The sequence below is a fragment of the Hippocampus zosterae genome, chromosome 9 (genome assembly GCF_025434085.1).
Source record: "Hippocampus zosterae strain Florida chromosome 9, ASM2543408v3, whole genome shotgun sequence".
Taxonomy (NCBI): domain Eukaryota; kingdom Metazoa; phylum Chordata; class Actinopteri; order Syngnathiformes; family Syngnathidae; genus Hippocampus; species Hippocampus zosterae.
Genome location: NC_067459.1, coordinates 15,066,089 through 15,087,218, shown reverse-complemented (window position 1 = coordinate 15,087,218; position 21,130 = coordinate 15,066,089). Strand labels below are relative to the sequence as shown.

Genomic DNA, 21,130 nt, shown 5'->3' with positions numbered 1-21,130 from the left:
TTATTGCTACATTGCATTCATTTTTCGCTTGTTGGATTGTGTCAACATGACAGAACAGCATTTCGAATGCAGCCAGAACCGTTCCCCATTCCGGTCGCAGCACCTTGTGCGGGCATTTTTGGGGCACTCTGTATAACCAAGTTTCGTTTTTGTCAAAATCAAATAAATAAGTTAAAATAACATTGTGTAACATAAATCATCAAATGTGAAACATTCAACTATTGGTAACACAAAAATACAAAGATTAATGGACCTATAACGACATGAATTAAATGCATCGCGGCGCGCATTGCATTCTAGGAATTGAAACGCAAAGTTATTTGTATGTAATCAATGACTGATAATCTTATTGTGTTATTATGTATACTCTGTCCGTGTCCGCTTTGAGTCATAAGCACACACGTCCTGAATATTGTGTGGAAAATGGTTGTTTTTTTCCGGGGCAAACATACCAGACGGTCTCCATGAACCATGGGTAGAGAGTTTTGTAGTCGTTTTTGAAGTCGATCCATCTGCCCATTCGATTGACTGAGATCTGGCAATGACCAATGACACAGCATTGCCAAGTTTCACATTTAGCAGTTCCCAAATCACAACAAACACTGTTACATCTTAACACGCTCTCACCTCCCACTCATTAGAGTATCTCATGACGATATTTCGACACTGCTTATTGTACTCGGCGATGCCCATCTTGGCGACGTCGTCAGGGCCCGTGATTCCCAAAGTCTTATCAATCTCATACTCCTACAACACACATAGCTGATCGCAAAGTTCCCAGAGGATAAGTGAAAAGCAGCAACAATAAGATGCAGTATTATTTACCACAGGCAGGCCGTGGCAATCCCAGCCGAAGCGTCTGTCCACATGGAAGCCACTCTGGTGGGCAAAGCGGGTGACAATGTCTTTGATGGTACCCGCTAGGATGTGACCGTAGTGGGGTAGACCGGTGGCAAAGGGTGGGCCGTCATAAAAGGTGTACCTGGTGGGGGAAATTGATATCACTATTATGTGATTGCAATTAATGGTGAGGTTAGGCCAAAATGTTCACATTTTGATCACGGCTTGATGAGTGGACATTTAAGAGCAGTGATTTGGAGGGCATGGCAGAGCATTGCTGCGTTTAACCTTTTTGCTTTTTAAATTTAAATATTTTACTCCTGGACTAGTGGTTCAGCTGCGTACAGTGAAGCGGAAAAGTCAAGGAGATTGTCGACAGTACACCTCGTTTTTAGCAAGCATCAGAGCATTAAATCTGTGTGTGTGTGTGTGTGTGTGTGTGTGTGTGTGTGTGTGTGTGTGTGTCCACACACTGATACCCAGTGTAGGCAAGTATTCAACATCATGACAGTCAGTAATACAGTAATGAGCAAGCAAACATTTAACATTTAAAAGCGGAGTTTGACCACATTAATGCTCTGACTTGGTACCCTGTGGCAGACATTTGCTAATACTTGCCACCTATTCAGTCTATAATAGTATCCGGGTGCAGCTATCACTCTAGAATCTAAAATTTTTTTAACCCATTAAAACTAAAACATTAGCATGGATCTAAATATGCAAAAATACCGGTAATCATAATCTGCTATGGGAAGCAGGTTTAGGTCAGGACACCAAGCCTAAAGCTAATTCCATTCCTCTCGATAAAAGGAAAGATAAAATATAAAAGTTAAAAGTCAGTCCAGAACAACTAGTTAGAGTGTGCAATGGCTTTAGTAGAGGCTGAGATGCCTCCATTTGCTCACCTGGGCCTGTTCTTAGATTGTTTGAGGCACTCGTAAAAACAGTCCTTGTCTTTCCACAGCTGCAGAATCTTTTCCTCTTGCGAGGGAAAGTTGATGGACTCGGGCACCGGCTCCACCATGATGGTGTCTGTCCATCAACACAAGACAAAGCGTCATGCCCTCGATAGCAAATGTATGCAGCACTTTTCATAAGTGCTTCACAGTCAAAATACAGTCATTCATTCATACATAAAACAGATTCATATATTCATCATTCCAGAAAATACTAATTAAATCAAATGAAAATGATTATATAGGGGGTTCAGCTTTTTTTTCCCATGAATTATTTTTCCCCCACTCGACATGAGAGAATGTCAGTATCAATCTCCGTAATTATGGCCAATAAGTTACAAAAACGTGTTCTTTTGAACAGGAACCGTGCAAACTGATTCATGTCAGTGCAACATACATAAATCAATGCATCTTATTTGTTGTGTTTTAGGAGTGCTAACAAGTCAACTAGTTCCCCACAATTTGTCAACATACCTTATCACCCATCATTAAGGTTTTTCATTTTAAGTTTGAAGCCCGACATATACGCTCAGAAAAGATGGTTCAAGTTCACGTCAAAGTACGCCTTTTTTAAGTTAACTAGCTTGGTAAGTTAGCCGGTCAATGTTTAAGTAAATTTGCTCGAAACAAAAAGCGTCCTGCGTTGATGAAAGGAAGGAGTTCTAGTAACACACAAAGGTGCAGAATTTTGCCACAATCGTGGAACTATCCGATCATTTATTTGACGCTGGGTGAATCTGAATGGTTAACTCACATGCTGTCCACTTCTGGTTGACAAGACACACGAGAAATGATGCAAGTCGGTGTCAGCGGAAGTGACGAAACCGGCGGAACCGATGTGATGTTCAAGGTACTCTAGGGAAGTAGGAATTTACTCGGATAGTAACCGTCACGCCTCAGACAGTATAGAAATCTCAATATTCACATTAGGACGCTCACAAATCAGCGCGATTATTCAGTGGCCTATATCCCTTTGCAGCGTTGTGGCTGTTTTGATGCATAAATTCACCGGTGAAAGGACACTTTGATTCTCTCCTTTCATCTAGAACTGCTTCAAACAAAGCGTAGGGGGGGAAAGTGGTTAAGAATGCACGACTGTCCGTGTTTCTATGTTGTGTTTATTATTTTATGTTAACTGTTTTGTAAAGCGCTTTGTTACAGCTGCGGCTGTTTTGAAAACGCTAAATAAATCAGGATGCATTGTATTGTAAATTTCGAGGAACATGAAACTAGGAAAATCCATCGATATTACTTAGTCCATTGAACTATTCACCATGTTAAGGTTGTTCATGTGAAAAGAAGCATTTCAGTACATTTTTTCTTCGGTGTTCTTTAAAGTAATCAGTCTTGCTAGACATGTTAAACGAGTTTCAGTCAAACAACGACAACAGCCCTCTTTCATGCCTGTCGTTTTTTCTCAGAATGCAATTCAAGTCAGTCTTTAACATGCAACAGATTTACTGCAGCTTGTTAATGGCCCTTCATAGCAATGTATTTTTCCACCCCTTCATTTAAACCTTGCATTGACACCCTGAGCTTTGGACATCGAGTGAAAAAAAAATCACACAACGGAAGAGTGTTTGTTTAAAGCATTGCTTTATTGCGATGGTAACACAAGGATGACGAGCAAACAGATCATTTCGGAGCGGTGGCTGCGTTCTGAGTGGCGGCTGCGTTCTGAGTGGCGGCTGCGGCCTTCCTCGCTGCCTTCAAGCCCTTCTTGTTGTGCTTCTTGGCAAAGCGCATGTTCCTCAGGAACTTGGGGTCTATCTGCAAACATGAAAACAAAACTCGTCAGAAAAACTATTTCGATTAAAAGAAGTCAAAAAAAGTCAACTATACCGCAGCAAAAACTTAAAAATACACCAAAAGTAGTGAAATAATAGCTGAGAGGTAAACAACTTAAAATTAAGTTTTATTTGTATTAGTTCAATAAATGATAATATACTAATTAGAATGCTTTCTATATTTTTTCGATACATTAGAACAATTCAAGAAAAGCATTCAACATTTTTTTACATGCTACCAGATTTGTATTCATATCCATGACTTAAAGTCTTATGGCCACTAAAATATGTTTATTATTTAAGCCTTTGGGGAGTATAATAGAATAGTTTGCGTTTGCCATCTCAACCGTAGTTCGAAAGATGAAAGCCTTGTGATATGATCAGGTAGGGTAACATAAGCGACTAGATTGACCATTGATTGCAGTTAAGTACAAAAAAAAAGCCATTTCATCCACATCATTCTTCTTGATATATGTCAGCTTTCATTGATTGATAGAAGGCTCATATTATTTACATATTTGTAGCTATTAAGTTTTAATGCACTGATGGACTTTTTTCTATTTGAATTTTAAATGTCTGCCTGTAGTTGAATGCACCCCGTGTCATGACAAATGTGACATGTCTGTTTATTGTAATGGTTCTCTTATGGTCATATTTATTACCGATTTGTCTTACTGTTTATTGTGCATGTTAAATTGCTCCATGTACAGCACTTTGTATGCAGCGATGGCTGTTTGAAAGTGCTCTATAAATACTGTTGACTTGATATTTGTATGAACCAGAAAAGGTGAGTGTATTACAAATGATAACTTGTGCCCCGTGCGGCCCGGTAAACCAGTGGTTAGCACGTCGGCTTCACAGTGCAGAGGTACCGGGTTCAATTCCAGCTCCGGCCTCCCTGTGTGGAGTTTGCATGTTCTCCCCGGGCCTGCGTGGGTTTTCTCCGGGTGCTCCGGTTTCCTCCCACATTCCAAAAACATGCGTGGCAGGCTGATTGAACACTCTAAATTGTCCCTAGGTGTGAGTGTGAGCGTGGATGGTTGTTCGTCTCCGTGTGCCCTGTGATTGGCTGGCAACCGATTCAGGGTGTCCCCCACCTACTGCCCAAAGACAGCTGGGATAGGCTCCAGCACCCCCCCCCGCGACCCTAGTGAGGATCAAGCGGTTCGGAAGATGAATGAATGAACTTGTGCCCCGTCTAAATACCTCTGCATTTCAAATCTGTGCATTCACACTGGATTTATATCCAAAAGGTTATTGTTCACATGATCAGCGTTTGTCTTTCAAATTGGCAGCTGAGATCGGAAAAGCTTCCCGATTTAAACACTCTTGGCACCAAACAAAATGTGTGGTCCTCCAAAATTGTGGTGTGTGATATCACAGGAAAACCACCGATAAGCATATGGTATCCAGATTTGGAAGAGGCCTAACTGTAATCTGGAAATACCCATTTCCATGGTGGCACATGTCCTCATCATGCCACTTTGTAACAGCAAATATGTTGCATGCACCGTATTTTCACAACCAAACGGCACACTAAAAGTCTTAAATTTTCTCCAAAATGGACGTGGCACCTAGTGAAGCGTGTCATTTTGGGTATGCACCGAGAGAATTCAAGATAAACTAATCAATGGTGCTTTCATTTTATGAAACGGCACCATCTATGCATCCAGGCAAGGATGAACAACCGTGGCGCACCAACTTCCCGTGGATTACAAGGAAAAGATAGCCGTAACTGCAGCAAAAGGTCTAATGTTCTACGTTAGGTTAAATAAAGAGGATTTCTTGGGGATTTTAATCCTTTATTCTGCCGCTCTGTTGACTTCATTTGGCTTCAATTACCGACTGTTCTCTCAACCAATACCCACATTCCTACGTACACGCTTGGGCTACAGCAAGTGTTGAAGGACAAACATACATTGCATTTTGAAATACAACAATATGGCGAACACAGCTTTACTAAGACAGTGAGGCCGCGCCGGGCGAGTTACACCACAATTTGTGAATGGATTGGCAAAAGCCGGCAGGGCTACGAGACTGTGTTGAATATAGAAAAAGCACCAGTAACTGACACTAAGCCTTTTAATACTGTGCGCCGTATGGTCGTGAGAATACCGTCAACCAAGCCCTTGAAAGATTGCCACAGCAAGCACCGTTTCTCTCTTATGTTATCTCGTGTGCATCTTTTTGACATTGTGGCAGAGTACATACCCCCTTCAGGGACTCAAAGCGATGGGATCTGGGCTTCTTGATGCCATTCCTATGGGCCTTACGAGCTGCGGGGCAAGAATATGGCATGAAAAGTAAATTACAAATGTAACAACTGCAGTTATAGTTTGTGGGAAAATACAGGGACTCTCGTATAACCTCTATGTACAAAAATGCATGTTATCTGCGAAGTCTACAGGTGAATGAGTAAATACTTACACTGGTTATGTGTCGTGTGGTTCTTCGACTTTGCCATTGTGACTGTAGTTTACCTAAAATAAATGAAAAGGTAAGAGTTGAACAATGCCAGTGAGGCTCCATTTACTGGCCACATATGCGTTACTATGTTGAGCTACACGGCCTGACCAAGGACAACTTTAAAGTTGGTATTTGATATCAACAGCAGGTTAGCAGAAAAACGCACGGCGTTCATTTAAAAACCTCATAGATTACGGACGGCATATTGCCACCAGCTCATTTTGAAGCAAGCTAATGCTCAGCGCAGGAATACAACTTCACAGGAATTTATCCTTTTAAAAGGGAATCGTATGAATGAAATAGTGCATCGCACGTGTGCTTTGTAACGTGTTTTTTCAAACACAGTCACTGTTAGTGTACAGACACTGCAAGCACACGACGATTGATGGAGATTTAAATTGTACATTTTCGGGAGAGAAGCTGGGTACCTACTTCAAGAACAGACGACAACCGGAAGAGAAAGAAGTCGACTTCGGAAGTAAATAAATTGCGGCGATTTGGCTCTAAATTATAATACTGCCCCCTGTTGTTGGGTCAGCGAAGTAAATGTCCATGGCAAACCACTAGATGTCCTCCTATGCTCATGGTAAACATGTCAGGGCTCATGCGCGCCTCCATTTATGCTTTTTGAAGCAAATGTATAATATTAAAAGACATAATGCTTTGGAGTACGTCATAGGTATGATTTTAAAAAACACGTAAGCATACATTTAAATTGATTTGAAATAAAAAGTTATTGCTATTGTTTATTTTTCCCGGGTTTCATAAATTCATTTTAATTTGTAACAATCTTTTCTTATCTGGTACATGTGTAGTACAATGTGGTGGTATAGAACTGCAAGGCATCATACTGAGAGCCATTCCCAGCATACTGGTTACTACAAAAAAGTACACATTCAGAACATTAGAACATTAGCTCTTAGTAGGATTCCATTGTCTTGTTTTCACCATCACAACCCCCAATAATCAAAAATGAACATCTCATTTGCAAGAAATATTCCAACAAAAAATCGATATTTTATTCTAATATTAAAACGAAATGGAAACCCCAAAATTAAGAAAATAATGGAGAAAAAAATTAATTAATCCAAAAGTAAACTGCCCCCCCCTCCAAAAAATGATGTAAGGTATTTAAACAAATAAAAATGTACTTAGGTTAAAATTAAGATGAGACCCCAATTTTAAAAGAAATTAGCTAACATAATTTCATAATTTTGTAATGTCGGTTCATATGAATTAATGAGTCGTGTAGTATGTCCATAGGTCTGTATTATTTCCCCATTGCGCCTCATCTACTGTTCCCCATTTTTATTTATTTTTTTATATATACATCCATCCATCCATTTTCCGAACCGCTTGATCCTCACTAGGGTCGCGGGGGGTGCTGGAGCCTATCCCAGCTGTCTTCGGGCAGTAGGCGGGGGACACCCTGAATCGGTTGCCAGCCAATCGCAGGGCACACAGAGACGAACAACCATGCACACTCACAATCACACCTAGGGACAATTTCAGAGAGTTCAATCAGCCTGCCAGGCATGTTTTTGGAACGTGGGAGGAAACCGGAGTATCCGGAGAATATATATATATATAGAAGCAAGTGCAAATGTGCTGATTATTAAGATATCCTTTATTTGTTCCACACTAGGGAAATTTTTGAGTACTAAAGTAGCATACACACAAGAATCCTTGTCTTTTCTTCTCCGCATCCTTGGCTGAGGATGGGTGAATCCCAGCTCAAGCAGAAGAAATTGTGCAGCCGCATCCTATATTTAGAGCCCCCGCTGCTTTGATCATCTGAGCTTGCCGCTCACGCTCATATTCTGCAGCACCGCACTGCACTGCACTATACATGCTCGCTCCATCCATCCACCCATCCATCCATTTGGCTTGCATGTATCACTCCTGACAATGTTGTCCTCTTGAAACTGTCCCCATGACCCCGTGAGTGAAGAACAGGCCAGAGAAAAATGACAACTTGTGATTTCCAATGTGCGGCGGTTGCATATCTCTGCTAAATTCAGATTTATTCCCTGCAATTGAACATGCTGTTCCCATTAAATGATCTCAGAACACATACACACATGCAGCGTAATCCCAAAGCGACGACTAATTCAATTACCGAATATGAAGGCCTCGTCGTATGCCGTCTAGACACCGCTCGCTCTATTATTCAACATTTAGATTCACACGAGTTGCCGCCGTGGACATCTCCAGTTTGTGTTTATTACGCTCGGCCATTATTGCCTCCACTGTCTCCATTTCAAAACGAAGAACATATTTATTTTGTGGGCGTCGTCACCATTAAGTGCCTCCAGGGGGCGTATGTTTGGGTTTGGTGCGACAGAGAAGGAATAGAAGAAGAAATCATAAACTATAAGGCAGCCATGTCCAAAGTCCGGCCAGCGGGCCAAATTCGGCCCGCGGTCGAATTTCATCCGGCCCTCGGCCCCTGTCATAAAATCAGTGCCGTCTGGCCCACAGGTTGGGCGCAATGGAACACGTGTTGCATTGACTGAGGTCTCGTAGACTGGTGAGTGATGTTTCATAGAGTACTGCTTCCCTCTAGTGGCTAAATGAGTAATAGCATTCACTAAATGAGTAATAGCATTTAGACACTAGAGGGCATCACTCACGAGTTAACAAGACATCACTCCGTGTTTATATTGACTGATATGTCATATTTCAAATGATCCTTGCAGTTGTGGATATGTGTATTGCTTGTTCATTTCCTTGTTGTTCGAGTCAAAGGTTTTGTGACTATTGAAAAGTCATGGTGATACATTTTATGTTTCAAATCAATCAATTTGCACTCAGGAGACTTCTGTTTAAGAAAAAGTCAAGTGAATAAGCAGTTGCATGTGATATACCCGTTTCAAATGAACCAAAAGAAATTCTTAAGATTGTTGAAATTAAAATAAAAATGGAAATGTGAAACAGACTGGCTTACTAAAATTTGTTGAACAATATTGTTGTTCAATGTAAAGAATGTCAGCCAAGGTCGGCCCCCCGACATTTTACCACATAAAATCTGGCCCCCTTGGCAAAAAGTTTGGACACCCCTGCTATAAGGGGTTTCCTTGAAATGCTGCAACTTGTTTTGTTTTTTCCAGTACAGTTTTTACCTGTAATATGTCAAATTCTTCTAGTGAAATTTAACCTTGTAAAAATCAGACTTTTTAAAAATATATTTTTTTCTGGATACAACTCTTTTTCCAAGTTTATACTGCAATATTTTCGGGATAAAATGACAATTTCGTCGTAAAACAACCTTTTTTTTTCTTGGAATTCTCAGAGCTGTTTCCATGCATTTTAATTTTTTTCCCAAAATATTAAATATATGAGAAGTCCTTAAATGTGTAAAATGCAACACAAAACACACATTTTAATTGCAGTCCGACACTGTGTTGACTTTTCATTTGCAAATCCACCTGTTGCACACAATCGTATTGCGTTCGGCATAAAAAATAATGATTATGTTTTGTGTAACTGTTTGGCACACGGGCATGACGGCAATCACCTTCCTCCTGTGCTCATTATTCTTGCAACACAGTGTCTAATTCATGTGGTGTTTCTTTTAAAATACTGTGACACAGAAATCCAAACAGACTCAATTGCTCAATTATTGGCACGAATTCAAGAGAAGAAAATGCTTTCAACACAGACAGTTTGAGGAGTAGGAAACGGGAGAAGGTATTATTAGTGAGGAGAGAAGAGGCCAGGTACCCCGAAGCCAACAGGGAATAAATTGGTTGAGTCCTCCATGTTTCTCTCCAATAATGAGAGCGTGCTCTCTGCACTGACACTGTGACAAGCTCTCTATTTCAAATATAGCTGCAACCACAGCTGTGAAAGAGGCAGCTTTATGCTTTCACACCAACATAAAGTACAACCTAGTGATTGTTGTGGGCCTCCCAGAAACACTTAAGTAGTGATACATTTGTTATTTTCTAACATTGCATTCTTCTTCTTCTTTTTTTGGTGAGAAAATATGATGTGACAGAATATTTTGGGGGGGGAAGTGTTTTTGTGACAAAAGATTGAAGTTGATTTTTGTCACATAGTTTACATATACAGTATATAGTACATATATCAACTTTTTCTGACAAAATAGTGTCTTGTAACAAAATATATGATGTTTTTTATAGTATTTTGTGAGAAATTTGTTTTGACAAAATACAGTATAGCCTTTTGTGATGCAATTTAGAATTTTTACGGCTAAATTTAGTCAAAACTACAATTTGTGTTATGATGTTTTTTATAGTATTTTGTGAGAAATTTGTTTTGACAAAATACAGTATAGCCTTTTGTGATGCAATTTAGAATTTTTACGGCTAAATTTAGTCAAAACTACAATTTGTGTTATTTCGGCAAACTATTGTGCTTTGTCACAAAATATAACAAAATATAATGTGACAAAACATGTTGATGTGGTGAAAAAGTAGCATTTTTGTCACATGTTTTTGTGACAAAATATAGCATTTTGTAATGAAATATAGCGTAGATATGTCTAAATTGAGATTTATTTTCGAAAATAGTGTTATGGCATAATAAAACGTTTTGGGACAAAATATAGTATGAGACCATTTGGCTTTATGTGACAAAGCATGCTGATTTGGCGAAAGGAAATATGGCTTTTTTGCTGACATATTAATGTTTTTGTTACAATATACAGTGTTTTGCCACAAAATATAAGTTCTGTCACACAATTGTTCATGTGGGAAAAATAGTTTTTCTTGTGGTGAAATTTTGCGTTTTTGTGGCAAATAGTAAAAATTTTGCAAAAGTCTGGCAACACCCCTGTCCCCGAAAAAAACTATTGTAACAAAATATTTGAAAATTGTGACCAGTAGAGAAGTGACATGCAATATTGAAGTTGAGTAAATAGGAGGTAAATGTTTTATGGCGTGTCATGGAATTTAACTGAAATTCCATGATGCAACGATGAAAACTGTCATCAATGAATCAACAATTGACAAAGTTTCCCATTAACGAGGTCACGGGTGGAATCAACCAGCTGATTGGTTGACCTGCAATGCAGTTCAACCGGTGAATCCTTCAGAAACGTTGATGGGTTCAAGGGTTAGCCCGATTGTCGCTGATGCGAGGAGAAATGAATAATTCCTCCTCTCTCCCTCCCGTGCTTATGGTGCCTTCCATAGCTCCACACACTGTGGAATGTGGCCTTCATTCAAATCCTCTCATTCATTCCCTTGTGCCGACCAATCAGAGAGCTGCGTCCCTGCACATGGGCCGCCTACTGCTCTTTGTGGTCCTCTATTTATCTTGATGGGTCTTTTTTTTCTTCTCTTTCTTTTATGCTTCAGGATGAATGGAAACAGAGCGGCAAAGCACACAGGCGGGAAGATGCAAAAATGAAAAGAAAATATATCAATGATGTTATATACAGTAAGTGAACTGGAGGGAATGTGGAGAGCAATTATATAAGTATTATGTATGGACATGATTTTAAATCATTGAATCTCACACACACACTAATATTTTTTTCCTGCTGAGGTGCTAAACATTCATTAAAAAAGCATATTGCTGCAATACTTTTCATTTTGCAAAGGTTCTCAGATTTGCAGTTATTTCAGCTATGTTTCAACTTTGAGGGGGAAAAATCAATTATTTTAGATGTGCCATTTCATAGAACTTATATAGAAAGTGTATACCATAACGCTAGCACAGCTTCGAAATTTGAGGCACAACGTAGTGCTTTTTGTGACAAAATATTGAATAGCTTTTTTTTTTTGTGGCACAAAATAGTGTTTTTAGGGAGTGACAAATATAGCATTGTGGAGGCAACAAAATTTGCTTTTGTGATCTTTTTTATGACAAACTTTGGAATATTTTTGTGATGTATTTTGAAGAAAGTGGTTTTGCAACATAAAGTGGTGAGGATGACAAATTTCTGTTAATTCGAGTTGTAACTCAATTAATAACTGTTGTGATGGTGAAATCATTTTACTAGCTGAAGATGGCTGGGATAAGCTCCAGCATGGGCGTGACTCTCGTGAGGATAAGCAGCTCGGATAATGGATGGATCATAATAATGTATAGCAACAGAGAAAACAATAGCATGTCAACACTACCAAGGTATCCCGAATTGTACTACAACAATTCCCTGCTGTGCCGAAACATTTATGACACGAGATACACAGTAATAAGTTTTCACAGTACACCCACGCACAAGCACACTTTGGCTTCAACTTGCCACTTTGCTACGTATTTTTAAACCCCCGTTACACAAGCTGTTTGACTATATTTTTTTCCAGAAAAAATACAAACAATGTTGATATGAAGAATAACGCAGTACTGTACTTTCAGAGGATATTGTTTGTAATATTAAGAGAAAAAAAATTCGAATAAATTCCTAATTTCCCAAGAAACCAATCTGACCTTTTTGAGGAATGGTTGACAGTACAATTTGTGTCAGAATGAGATAGTGAGAAAGTCATCATTTTACAGGCCCAGAATATATTCTCAGAACATTTAGAGAAAACAGTTTTAAGTCAGAGGAACTGTCGAAAACAAAACGTAACAGGCCCATGTACATATTACAAAGAAAAAGATACCGTTGAAATTTTGCCAGAGATGTCATAACCTAAAAGGAAGGTTATGATGAGAAAAATATGTGAATTTACAAAAACAAGTCATATTTTTAGAAGAAAAGGTCATGATTTTACAACCACAATGAGACATTCAATCCTAGAATAACTAAATCATCAATCCTTTTAATGAGGAAAAAAAATTTAATTTTACAAAAAACACTATAATAAAAGTATATTTTTTGCAGAAAAAATGTCTTCTTTTCAGCAGATATTAAAAATTGCATTTTTACATAGTTGTAATTTTACAATAAAAAAATTAATATGGCAAACGTGCAGTTCAAGTTTTAAGAAAATGTTATAGTTTTACCAAAATAAAATGGTCATTTTACAACAAAGTCAACATTTTATAAAGCAATCAAGTAGAATTCCTCTCAGTAAATGTCATAAATTTACAAAAATAAAGTGTAATTTTATACTAGCTGTAATCTTACAAGAAAAAAAATGACAACAAAAACTGTACTACAGTACAGTACTTCATACCCATACTCACACCGTCAGTGAGTGGCAACCAATAGCACACTGCCCGCACACAAGTCCGGCATGTGTACCACTACACCATCAGCGACGTGAAGCAAGAATAATAAAGTACAGGTAGCTTGTTCGAAACATCGTACAGCGGTATAGTGTTAGTGTGGCCTTTCCTTTCACTGTATCCCCTTGAGTGTGTGCTGTCGGCGCGCATGTAATTATCTTGCATGGACGTACAGTCGAGAGTGCTATTTACAGCCAGGAACCGTCTGTTGCCTGCTCTGTGGTGAATTTAAAAAAAAAAAAGTAGAGTCCCCCTTTCCCTATCTCTCTCTTTCTCTGTCTACATACATGTTATTAATCAGACATATTGCACTAAATGCTGCTTGAAGAAGGTATTGATGAAACACCGGGTGGAAAAGACGAGCCGATGGCTCAGTATCACGCTTTCATCCCCGGCCTGCCATGCAGAGAATACCATGAATCGTGTCACGTCTCGGTTTGAGAAGCAATACGGGTGAGGAAGAAACATGTAGGAAAATTGAATGCGGTGCAGCGCAGAAACCAACAATAATCCTAAATTTGGTACTTTGATGAACCGAATAGGCATGTGAAACTGTAAAAGGAGTAAATTATCTCGACGCATCCATGGGGGGGGGGGGGGGGTTAGTTTTTACTTGAGCAGTCACACCTTCTCAGACTTCATATTCGCTCGTTTTCTCTGGCGCTTTTTTGTACAGTTGCGGGTGTGGTGGAGACCAGCTGCGTTTAGGTGGGCAAGAGAAAGAGCTACACCCTAGACTGGTCGCCAGCGCCAGCCCATTCACACTCACATTCAAACCGAAGGATGAAATGAAATCGGAAAAATAGAAAGGAAGTGGCAAAGCCAAAACATACTCAGAGAGGGATACAATGGAGATTCAAACCCAGATCTTCTGACTGTGAGACACCAATGTTAACCACTACACTGTTAAAAAAACACTTGTATTGTATTTTGGGAGGGCGGGGGCCAGCCATTTAAGTTGGGACAATTTTAGAATATGAATTATTTGGTTAGGAATTACTGTTTGTGATATTGCATCCATTTTGATGGCCATCAACAAAACAAGTTTGACAATTCGCTTGAAGATTAGCAATTCCGAAGTTGAGGGTTTGAATCTCAGCGACATCCTTGCTTGTTCTCCTACATTCAAAAGAAATGCTTGTTTGGTTGATTAAAAAGTCTGAATTTGACACAAGTGTCCACATATGTGAATGTGAGTGCCATATGGCGCTAAATCTTGTGCCAAAGTAACTTGTACCTGTCAAAGACACATGTTTAGTTGTAGCAAAAATGAACTTGTTGGAGAGGTAAATTTGGTCCAAAAGTAATGCGTATCAATTCAATTTGTAGTTGTTGCAAAAATAACTTGTCGTTTAAGAGAAACAGAAGTCGTGGAAATAGCCGCCAGGAGTCACAAGGAGTGCTGATGCTGTGCAGATAGAAGTGTGTAGAGTGCTACACATTTATTTTCGACAAGTCTGCATTCTACAACGGCAACATTTGTACTTCTGCAACATTGTGACCTTTACAATTGCCAGCTAGTTTGGCTACAAATAGAAATTTGTTTATTTTTTGCACCAAATTTACATCCATGGTAGGAATACTTGGTTGTGTATATGTGTCTCATGATGTGCTGCTAACCAGTCTAGGATGGACACCTCCTCTTGCCCAAAGTCTGCTAGGATAAGCTCTAGCTCACCTCTGACCTCAATGAGGTCAAGCTCGATCAAAAATGCAACATTTTAACTTGTAAACAGGAAGCTTACAGGCGCATATTTTTTTTGTGCGTGGCTGTGAACTCGTAGCAAACTCCTGAAGATTTTGATGTTTTTTTTTCCCTCCCGTTTTTTTTCCTTCTTTCCCTGCGTGGCTGCTGCTGCCTCGTGTTCTCCTCTGCAGAGGCCATGTGATCCACGCGAGAGGAGGGGCGGGGCTCGGAAGCGATGGCGGGCCGGGAACACAAAGTGATGCACGGAACACAATTACGCACGCATTCATGTGCTGGCTAAGGCATCTCCTGTTTGTGTGAGAGTGAGCGCCAACATGCTTGATGGTGACACGCACGCACGCACACACACACACACATGCACATAAAAACACGCACACGTCAACGTGCACGCCGCTGTATATAGTGGATTGTGTCACATGACACAAGGTGGGGAACACACTCCGCACGCTATCGTGAGTGAAGGCCAGAGTGATGTGAGATGTGCAGCATGTGGCTCCATTAATGAATGAATCGCAGACGGCTCCATGCGTGTATGTGTTTGCGTGTGTGCGCGCGTGTGTGCGTTATAGTGGAATTAATACTCCCTCAGACCCCTTCTCACGCAGAACTCTGTACTAGAGATAGGGATGTGCATGCGTGTGTGTGTGTGTGTGTGTGTGTGTGTGTGTGTGTGTGTGTGTGTGTGCGTGCGTGTGTGTTTTCAGAAGGGAAGCAGTCAGTGTTGGCTAATCTCCTCTCATTCAGTCTCTTCTGCTTCATATACCATTCAAGTAAAAGCCACACAGGGCTGGGAGGGGCCTGGAAGCGAGTGAGAAAATAGTGTATAGAGGGAGCCAAAGCCAAGGACCATTAAAGTCCTACATTTCTCTTATGAATGAATAACACCAACTTCTGAGCAAAAAGATGGAGGGCTCTATGAGATGTGAACGGGCACAATATTCTGGTGATTTCTCTAACAGCGGTGGTTATTGAGAATAAGTGTCGAGTGGAGTGATGACATAATCATGACACATCCTGTTCGTTGCGCAGGAGTGACTGACCTATTTGACTGTGAATATGTTGTTAATGTTAGTTCTATTGCACAAGATGGTGGTTATCATGAATCTCTATTTCTTTTTTTTTCTGGCAAGAGCAAACGTTTAAACGTTAAAACGTTTTAATATCATGAATATCACCTAAATCCGTACAACTCAATATTCATTTTTAAATCTTTTCGAGAGAGGATGTAAAAATAAAGGGCAGCCCGGTAGCCCAGTGGTTAGCACGTCGGCTTCACAGTGCAGAGGTACCGGGTTCGATTCCAGCTGTGGCCTCCCTGTGTGGAGTTTGCATGTTCTCCCCGGGCCTACGTGGGTTTTCTCCGGGTGCTCCGGTTTCCTCCCACATTCCAAAAACATGCATGGCAGGCTGATTGAACACTCTAAATTGTTCCTAGGTGTGAGTGTGAGTGCGAATGGTTGTTCGTTTCTGTGTGCCCTGCAATTAGCTGGCAACCAATTCAGGGTGTCCCCCGCCTACTGCCCGAAGACAGCTGGGATAGGCTCCAGCACCCCCGCGACCCTAGTGAGGATCAAGCGGCTCGGAAGATGAATGAATGAATGAATGAATGAATGTAAAAATAAACTGCAATAATGTGGTTGCACAAGTATGCACATCCTCATAACTGGGATGAGGCGGCGCTTAGAATTAACCACTCATATCAAATGGGAGTCGGCAACACACCTGTCACCGTTTAATATGCCTCTGATGAACCCCAAATACATTTCAGCTGTTCAAGTCGAATTTTCATGAAATTTGAATCTATTTTCTGTGAACACTGACTGCTATTCTGAACTGTTCATAATTCCTTGACTAAGGTCCCAGCTCCAGGTGAACAAAACAGCCCCAAAGTATGATGCTACTTCCCCTCTCAACAACATAATAAATAAATAAACAAACAAATAAATAAATAAAATAAAATAACATCTATTGAGTAATTGAAGTTGTAGGTCACATTATCCACAGAAGTTGTGCAATTATTTATTTTGGTCTCTTTAAAAAACACAAACATTTGAACAGCTGTGTGTCGATGGGGCACACCCTGAATTGGTTGCCAGCCAATCCCAAGGCACACAGAGACGAAAAACCATTCACACTCTCATGTCGGGATAATTTAGAGTGTTCCATTAACCTGTCATGCATGTTTTGGAATCGGGGAGGAAACCGGAGCACCCGGAGAAAACCCACGCGGGCATGGGGAGAACATGCAAACTCCCCACAGGGAGGCCGTAGCTGGAATCGAACCCTTCACATCTGCACTCTGAGGCGGACGTGCCAATCAGTCGACTACCGCCTAGCCCCTAATTTAACATGTATCAGTAATATTAGCATTTACATCTATCTATCTATATATAGAATATATATAGGTATTATTTTACTTTGTTAACTGTTTTGTTAAGCGCTTTGTTACAGCTGCCACTGTTGTGAAAGCGCTATATAAATCAACATGTATTGTATTGTATTTAAAAGACGTCAACTAATATGTAATCGAAAAAAGTTTGAAAATGAGGCATATTACAAACAAGCACACACACAAAAAAACGTGTTCCATTATATAAAAACATAGACCCTGCCTGTTTTTTTTTAAACTGATGAGCTGTGTAATGCTCTTCGAACGTGAAACTCAATCTGCTGTTTTTTGTGCCGAAGCGAGAGCGAGCCTGCACATCCCGCGAGAAAAGCTGAAGGCTGCCAAAAGCTTCTACAAACGATCGATTCACTTGTGCACTTTAAATGTAATCCAACTCCGTGCCCTCGTCTTCCCACTGCGCCATCCAACAACACTACCTCCGTTGCTCCTGACTGGAAATTATTGATTCGTGCGATTACAATGCATTCTCTGGATGGCAGTTTTATTGTTTTAGCAGCGGCATCTGGTTTCTGATGAGGTACGGGGGGAGAAGGAAGAGTTGGCGAAAAGATGGAAACTAAAGAGAGAGCGAGAGAGGGTAATGAGTTCAATCGATACGTTAAAAAATGACATCATCATTGAGGGCTTCTGCCAAGAACCACAAGCGAACCTCGACCATGAATCATTAACGATATCCGCTCGTTCATTCCGGGATGATGGTCCGGGTCTAAACTAATGAAGAGTGATTGGATCATTAGACCGATTTATGTCACGCTCTATGTTAACATTGGCAAAACCAAAAAGCTAATCGTACTTAGCATATCTTTATTCCGGCCGCTCAGTAAGTTATGGCCTTAACAGGTTGAAAATAAGCTAAATAAATAAATCAACAGTGGTTGCAAAGAGATAAGAAGATATGAGAAAATATGTACACACGCGGACACACGCTTATGTATGTATGTACCTGTATGTATGTCGGTCTGTCTGTATGTAGCTAGCTAGCTAGCTAGATAGATAGATAGATAGATAGATAGATAGATAGATAGATAGATAGATAGATAGATAGATAGATAGATAGATAGATAGATAGATAGATAGATAGATAGATAGATAGATAGATAGATAGATAGATAGATAGATAGATAGATAGATAGATAGATAGATAGATAGATAGATAGATAGATAGATAGATAGATAGATAGATAGATAGACACTCTCTTGTTCCAAGCGTATATAGTTTTACTGTGTATTCCACTTTCATTGAGATAATTCATAATACAAGTGTTTCTTATATTGTTGTCTGTACATTTAATATAAGGAAAATTGGTCTGAATTAATGGAGCAACATCAAATTCCACTACTTTAGTTTATTCTCTCCATCGCTTTCCGAAAACACTTATGCTCAAAAAGGATGAGTGAGCTCAAGACTATGTCAGCTGAGTATGGGCGAGAGGCCGTGAACAACCTGGACTGGTCACCAGCCAATCACGGCTCCACTTTATTTCACATAGGGGAAAGTGTGATGTGGAACAAACACTTGGTGGAGCCTTGTTCACCTCGCGGGGTCAACTCTGAATTGCGAGGCTGGCAGATGCCGCCACTCCTCATCTTTTACGCAGGGGATCAAAAGCATCCAGCGGTGAAAACCCCTCCACTATCTTTCACTCAGACTCCCGGCGAGGAGATGCCACTGCTTATCTAAAGAGGTTACCGGTAATCCCAACATTGCTGTCACACACACACAAACACAGACGCATGCAAACCTCAGTGGTTATCATCGTGCCCCAGTTGCCATAGTTACAGCTGGGGTAGAACCTTATCGTGATGTTGTGTGTAAATGTACACACATGTGTGTGTGTGTGCGTGTGTGTGTGTGTGTGTGTGTGGTGGGGCATGAGGCGTGGGGGGGGGGGGGCAGGAAATACTCAAGCTTGTCTGTCGGCACTCCATCCCGAAATAGGCCCAATGAACACCTACTCACTGGGTTGAGAGCCCCATTTTCATGGACAGCAGAGTTTGAGTCACTCGGACAAGTCAGACTCCACCGTTTTTCATGTTTTTCTTCCAAATCAGTCCTGTAGAGAACTCGCTGACGGTGGTTAATTTTGTCCTAAACCATGACACAATGTCAACACTGTAGTAAACTTGACAATTTAAAGGGGATCAGAAGACTCCCAAAACAAATAATTGCTCGAGTTGTTGTTCATCACTTAAAACAAAAAAACAGTCACCAAAGGGGTCCGAAAAGTCACTACGAATTGCAAAAGATCCAGGAAGTAGCCGCCTAGGCGCCACCCTGGTTGTCGTGGCAATGCCCCATACTCTGGATTTGCCTGAGACAAACCCCATGAAACCGAACGATTTCAGCACTGTTAACCTTATCCACTGTGAGCCCTCCCTGTTAAAAATGAATATTTCAGCCATTAATGGCAGTTGATAAGTAAAAGCTTCTCATGAATATCCACATTAATTCACTCTCTCCTCACAGTTACAGTAACCCTTTCATGCACCTGTAATGATAACCTGTAACCTGAAAACCTGATAAGATGTCTGTAGGAACAGCTGTCCCTGAAAGCATGGTTCAAAAAAATTAAAAAACAGTACATAGTCCCATTTTATTTACGTTCATATCAATGACCGAGTTCACCATTTCATTGCAAGCAAGAGATGATTATCTGACCTTAATGCAATGAGTACACAGTGATGCGATGGTATACTGTACCTGTACACTAGCTTGTCATTCCAAGAATAGCAACGGTCATTGTTATAGCGACCCTGGCTCACCTACTTTAGTGGCCTATATAACTAATGTCCTTACACATGTCAGAAAATGGGGAAAAAAAGCACTTTATTCTTCTCCCGCGGTTGAGTTGCTTGTTCATACATAATGTAATCAATTGTTAACATATCAATGGGTGGATCACCCCTTTCCCTTGATGAGTCAGTGACACGCCTTGTATTCCATACTCCCAAATCTCATTTCTCAAAGGCAAAATGATAAACAGTTTTGTAATCTCTGCATGCTAGATCACCATGAAAGAATATGTGACTCAATGGACACGACAAATGTCCACGTAGCTGAAAATTTGGCGCTGCTCTGAGGAATCAGTGGCCCAATAACAGTGTGAAAACTACACAAGAATATTTGTTTGTTTGCTATCAATGAGGCTCACACTCGAGGACCACAAACTCATTCTCGTCTGGTTGCTGTGAAACACGAGACAGCTATCGTTAGCTTGACAGGAAGCTCGGTGGTGAGTAGGTTGGACGCTAATGGCTGTGGCATCTATTTTCAGGTTGGGTGCCGCAACTTGATATGGCAGGCAGCTGCCAGAGAACATGGACGGAAGGAGAGAGTATGGTTTGTGTATCGGGTGTCCGCCATGTACAGGGTTTTTAAAAGAAATTGTCTGCATCTATCAACAGATTGCACAAGCATTGTTTTTGATTGAACGCTCTCTGGGTGTACTTTCAATCTTTTCCCCAGTGGCAGATAGGATAGGTATTTGGTTTGGGGGGCAGGGGTTGAGTTCAGTTCGAGGCAGGCATTTCCCAATCCACTCCCCACAGGTTTTAAACGGTCCGAGTTTCATGTCCTCCGCATCCCGTTAATTTGGGGGTGTTTGCCCCATTCATTTCAAGACCTGACACGATGGGGTTTGGACAAAAATGAGGGTTAGGATTGGTACATTCTCAGCCCTGCCTCAGCTTCTGATGTTTGGATTTTGGCCTGTTTTACTGCCGCTTCTCCTGTCTACTGCCCTGTCCTCTCCTGCTCGGAAGTGGGGCTCTGTGGCAATGATCGAAGTGCGCCTGCTGCTGTAAGTATTCTGCTGCGATC

At 40.6% G+C, this 21,130-nt stretch overlaps 2 protein-coding genes across 2 annotated transcripts in view; both read right to left on the bottom strand.

Moving 5' to 3' along the window:
* iars1 (isoleucyl-tRNA synthetase 1) overlaps positions 1-2,630 on the bottom strand; it is a 36,225-nt gene extending 33,595 nt beyond the window's left edge. The window contains exons 1-5 of the mRNA XM_052075526.1: positions 2,551-2,630; positions 1,746-1,872; positions 826-982; positions 628-747; positions 453-535 (exon numbers count right to left, since the gene is read on the bottom strand). Coding sequence (XP_051931486.1) covers positions 453-535; positions 628-747; positions 826-982; positions 1,746-1,864 — 479 coding nt within the window. The 5' untranslated portion in view covers positions 1,865-1,872; positions 2,551-2,630. The remainder of the gene's footprint in view (positions 1-452; positions 536-627; positions 748-825; positions 983-1,745; positions 1,873-2,550) is intronic.
* A 745-nt stretch (positions 2,631-3,375) lies between these two features.
* On the bottom strand, positions 3,376-6,553 carry rpl29 (ribosomal protein L29). The gene is made up of 4 exons (XM_052075565.1): positions 6,482-6,553; positions 6,011-6,063; positions 5,795-5,859; positions 3,376-3,566 (listed from the first exon to the last, which is right to left on the bottom strand). The coding sequence occupies exons 2-4, from the start codon at positions 6,045-6,047 to the stop codon at positions 3,432-3,434; spliced, it is 237 nt and encodes a 78-aa protein (XP_051931525.1). The 5' UTR covers positions 6,048-6,063; positions 6,482-6,553; the 3' UTR covers positions 3,376-3,431.
* Positions 6,554-21,130: the final 14,577 nt, after the last annotated feature.

Bases quoted from the DNA above. Each gene is read 5' to 3' on its own strand.
- rpl29 (XM_052075565.1), bottom strand. From the start codon at position 6,047: ATGGCAAAGTCGAAGAACCACACGACACATAACCAGT. The intron at 5,860-6,010 runs GTAAGTATTTAC...CTTGCCCCGCAG, and splicing joins CCACACGACACATAACCAGT to CTCGTAAGGCCCATAGGAAT. The intron at 3,567-5,794 runs GTATGTACTCTG...TCATGTTTGCAG, and splicing joins GCTTTGAGTCCCTGAAGGGG to ATAGACCCCAAGTTCCTGAG.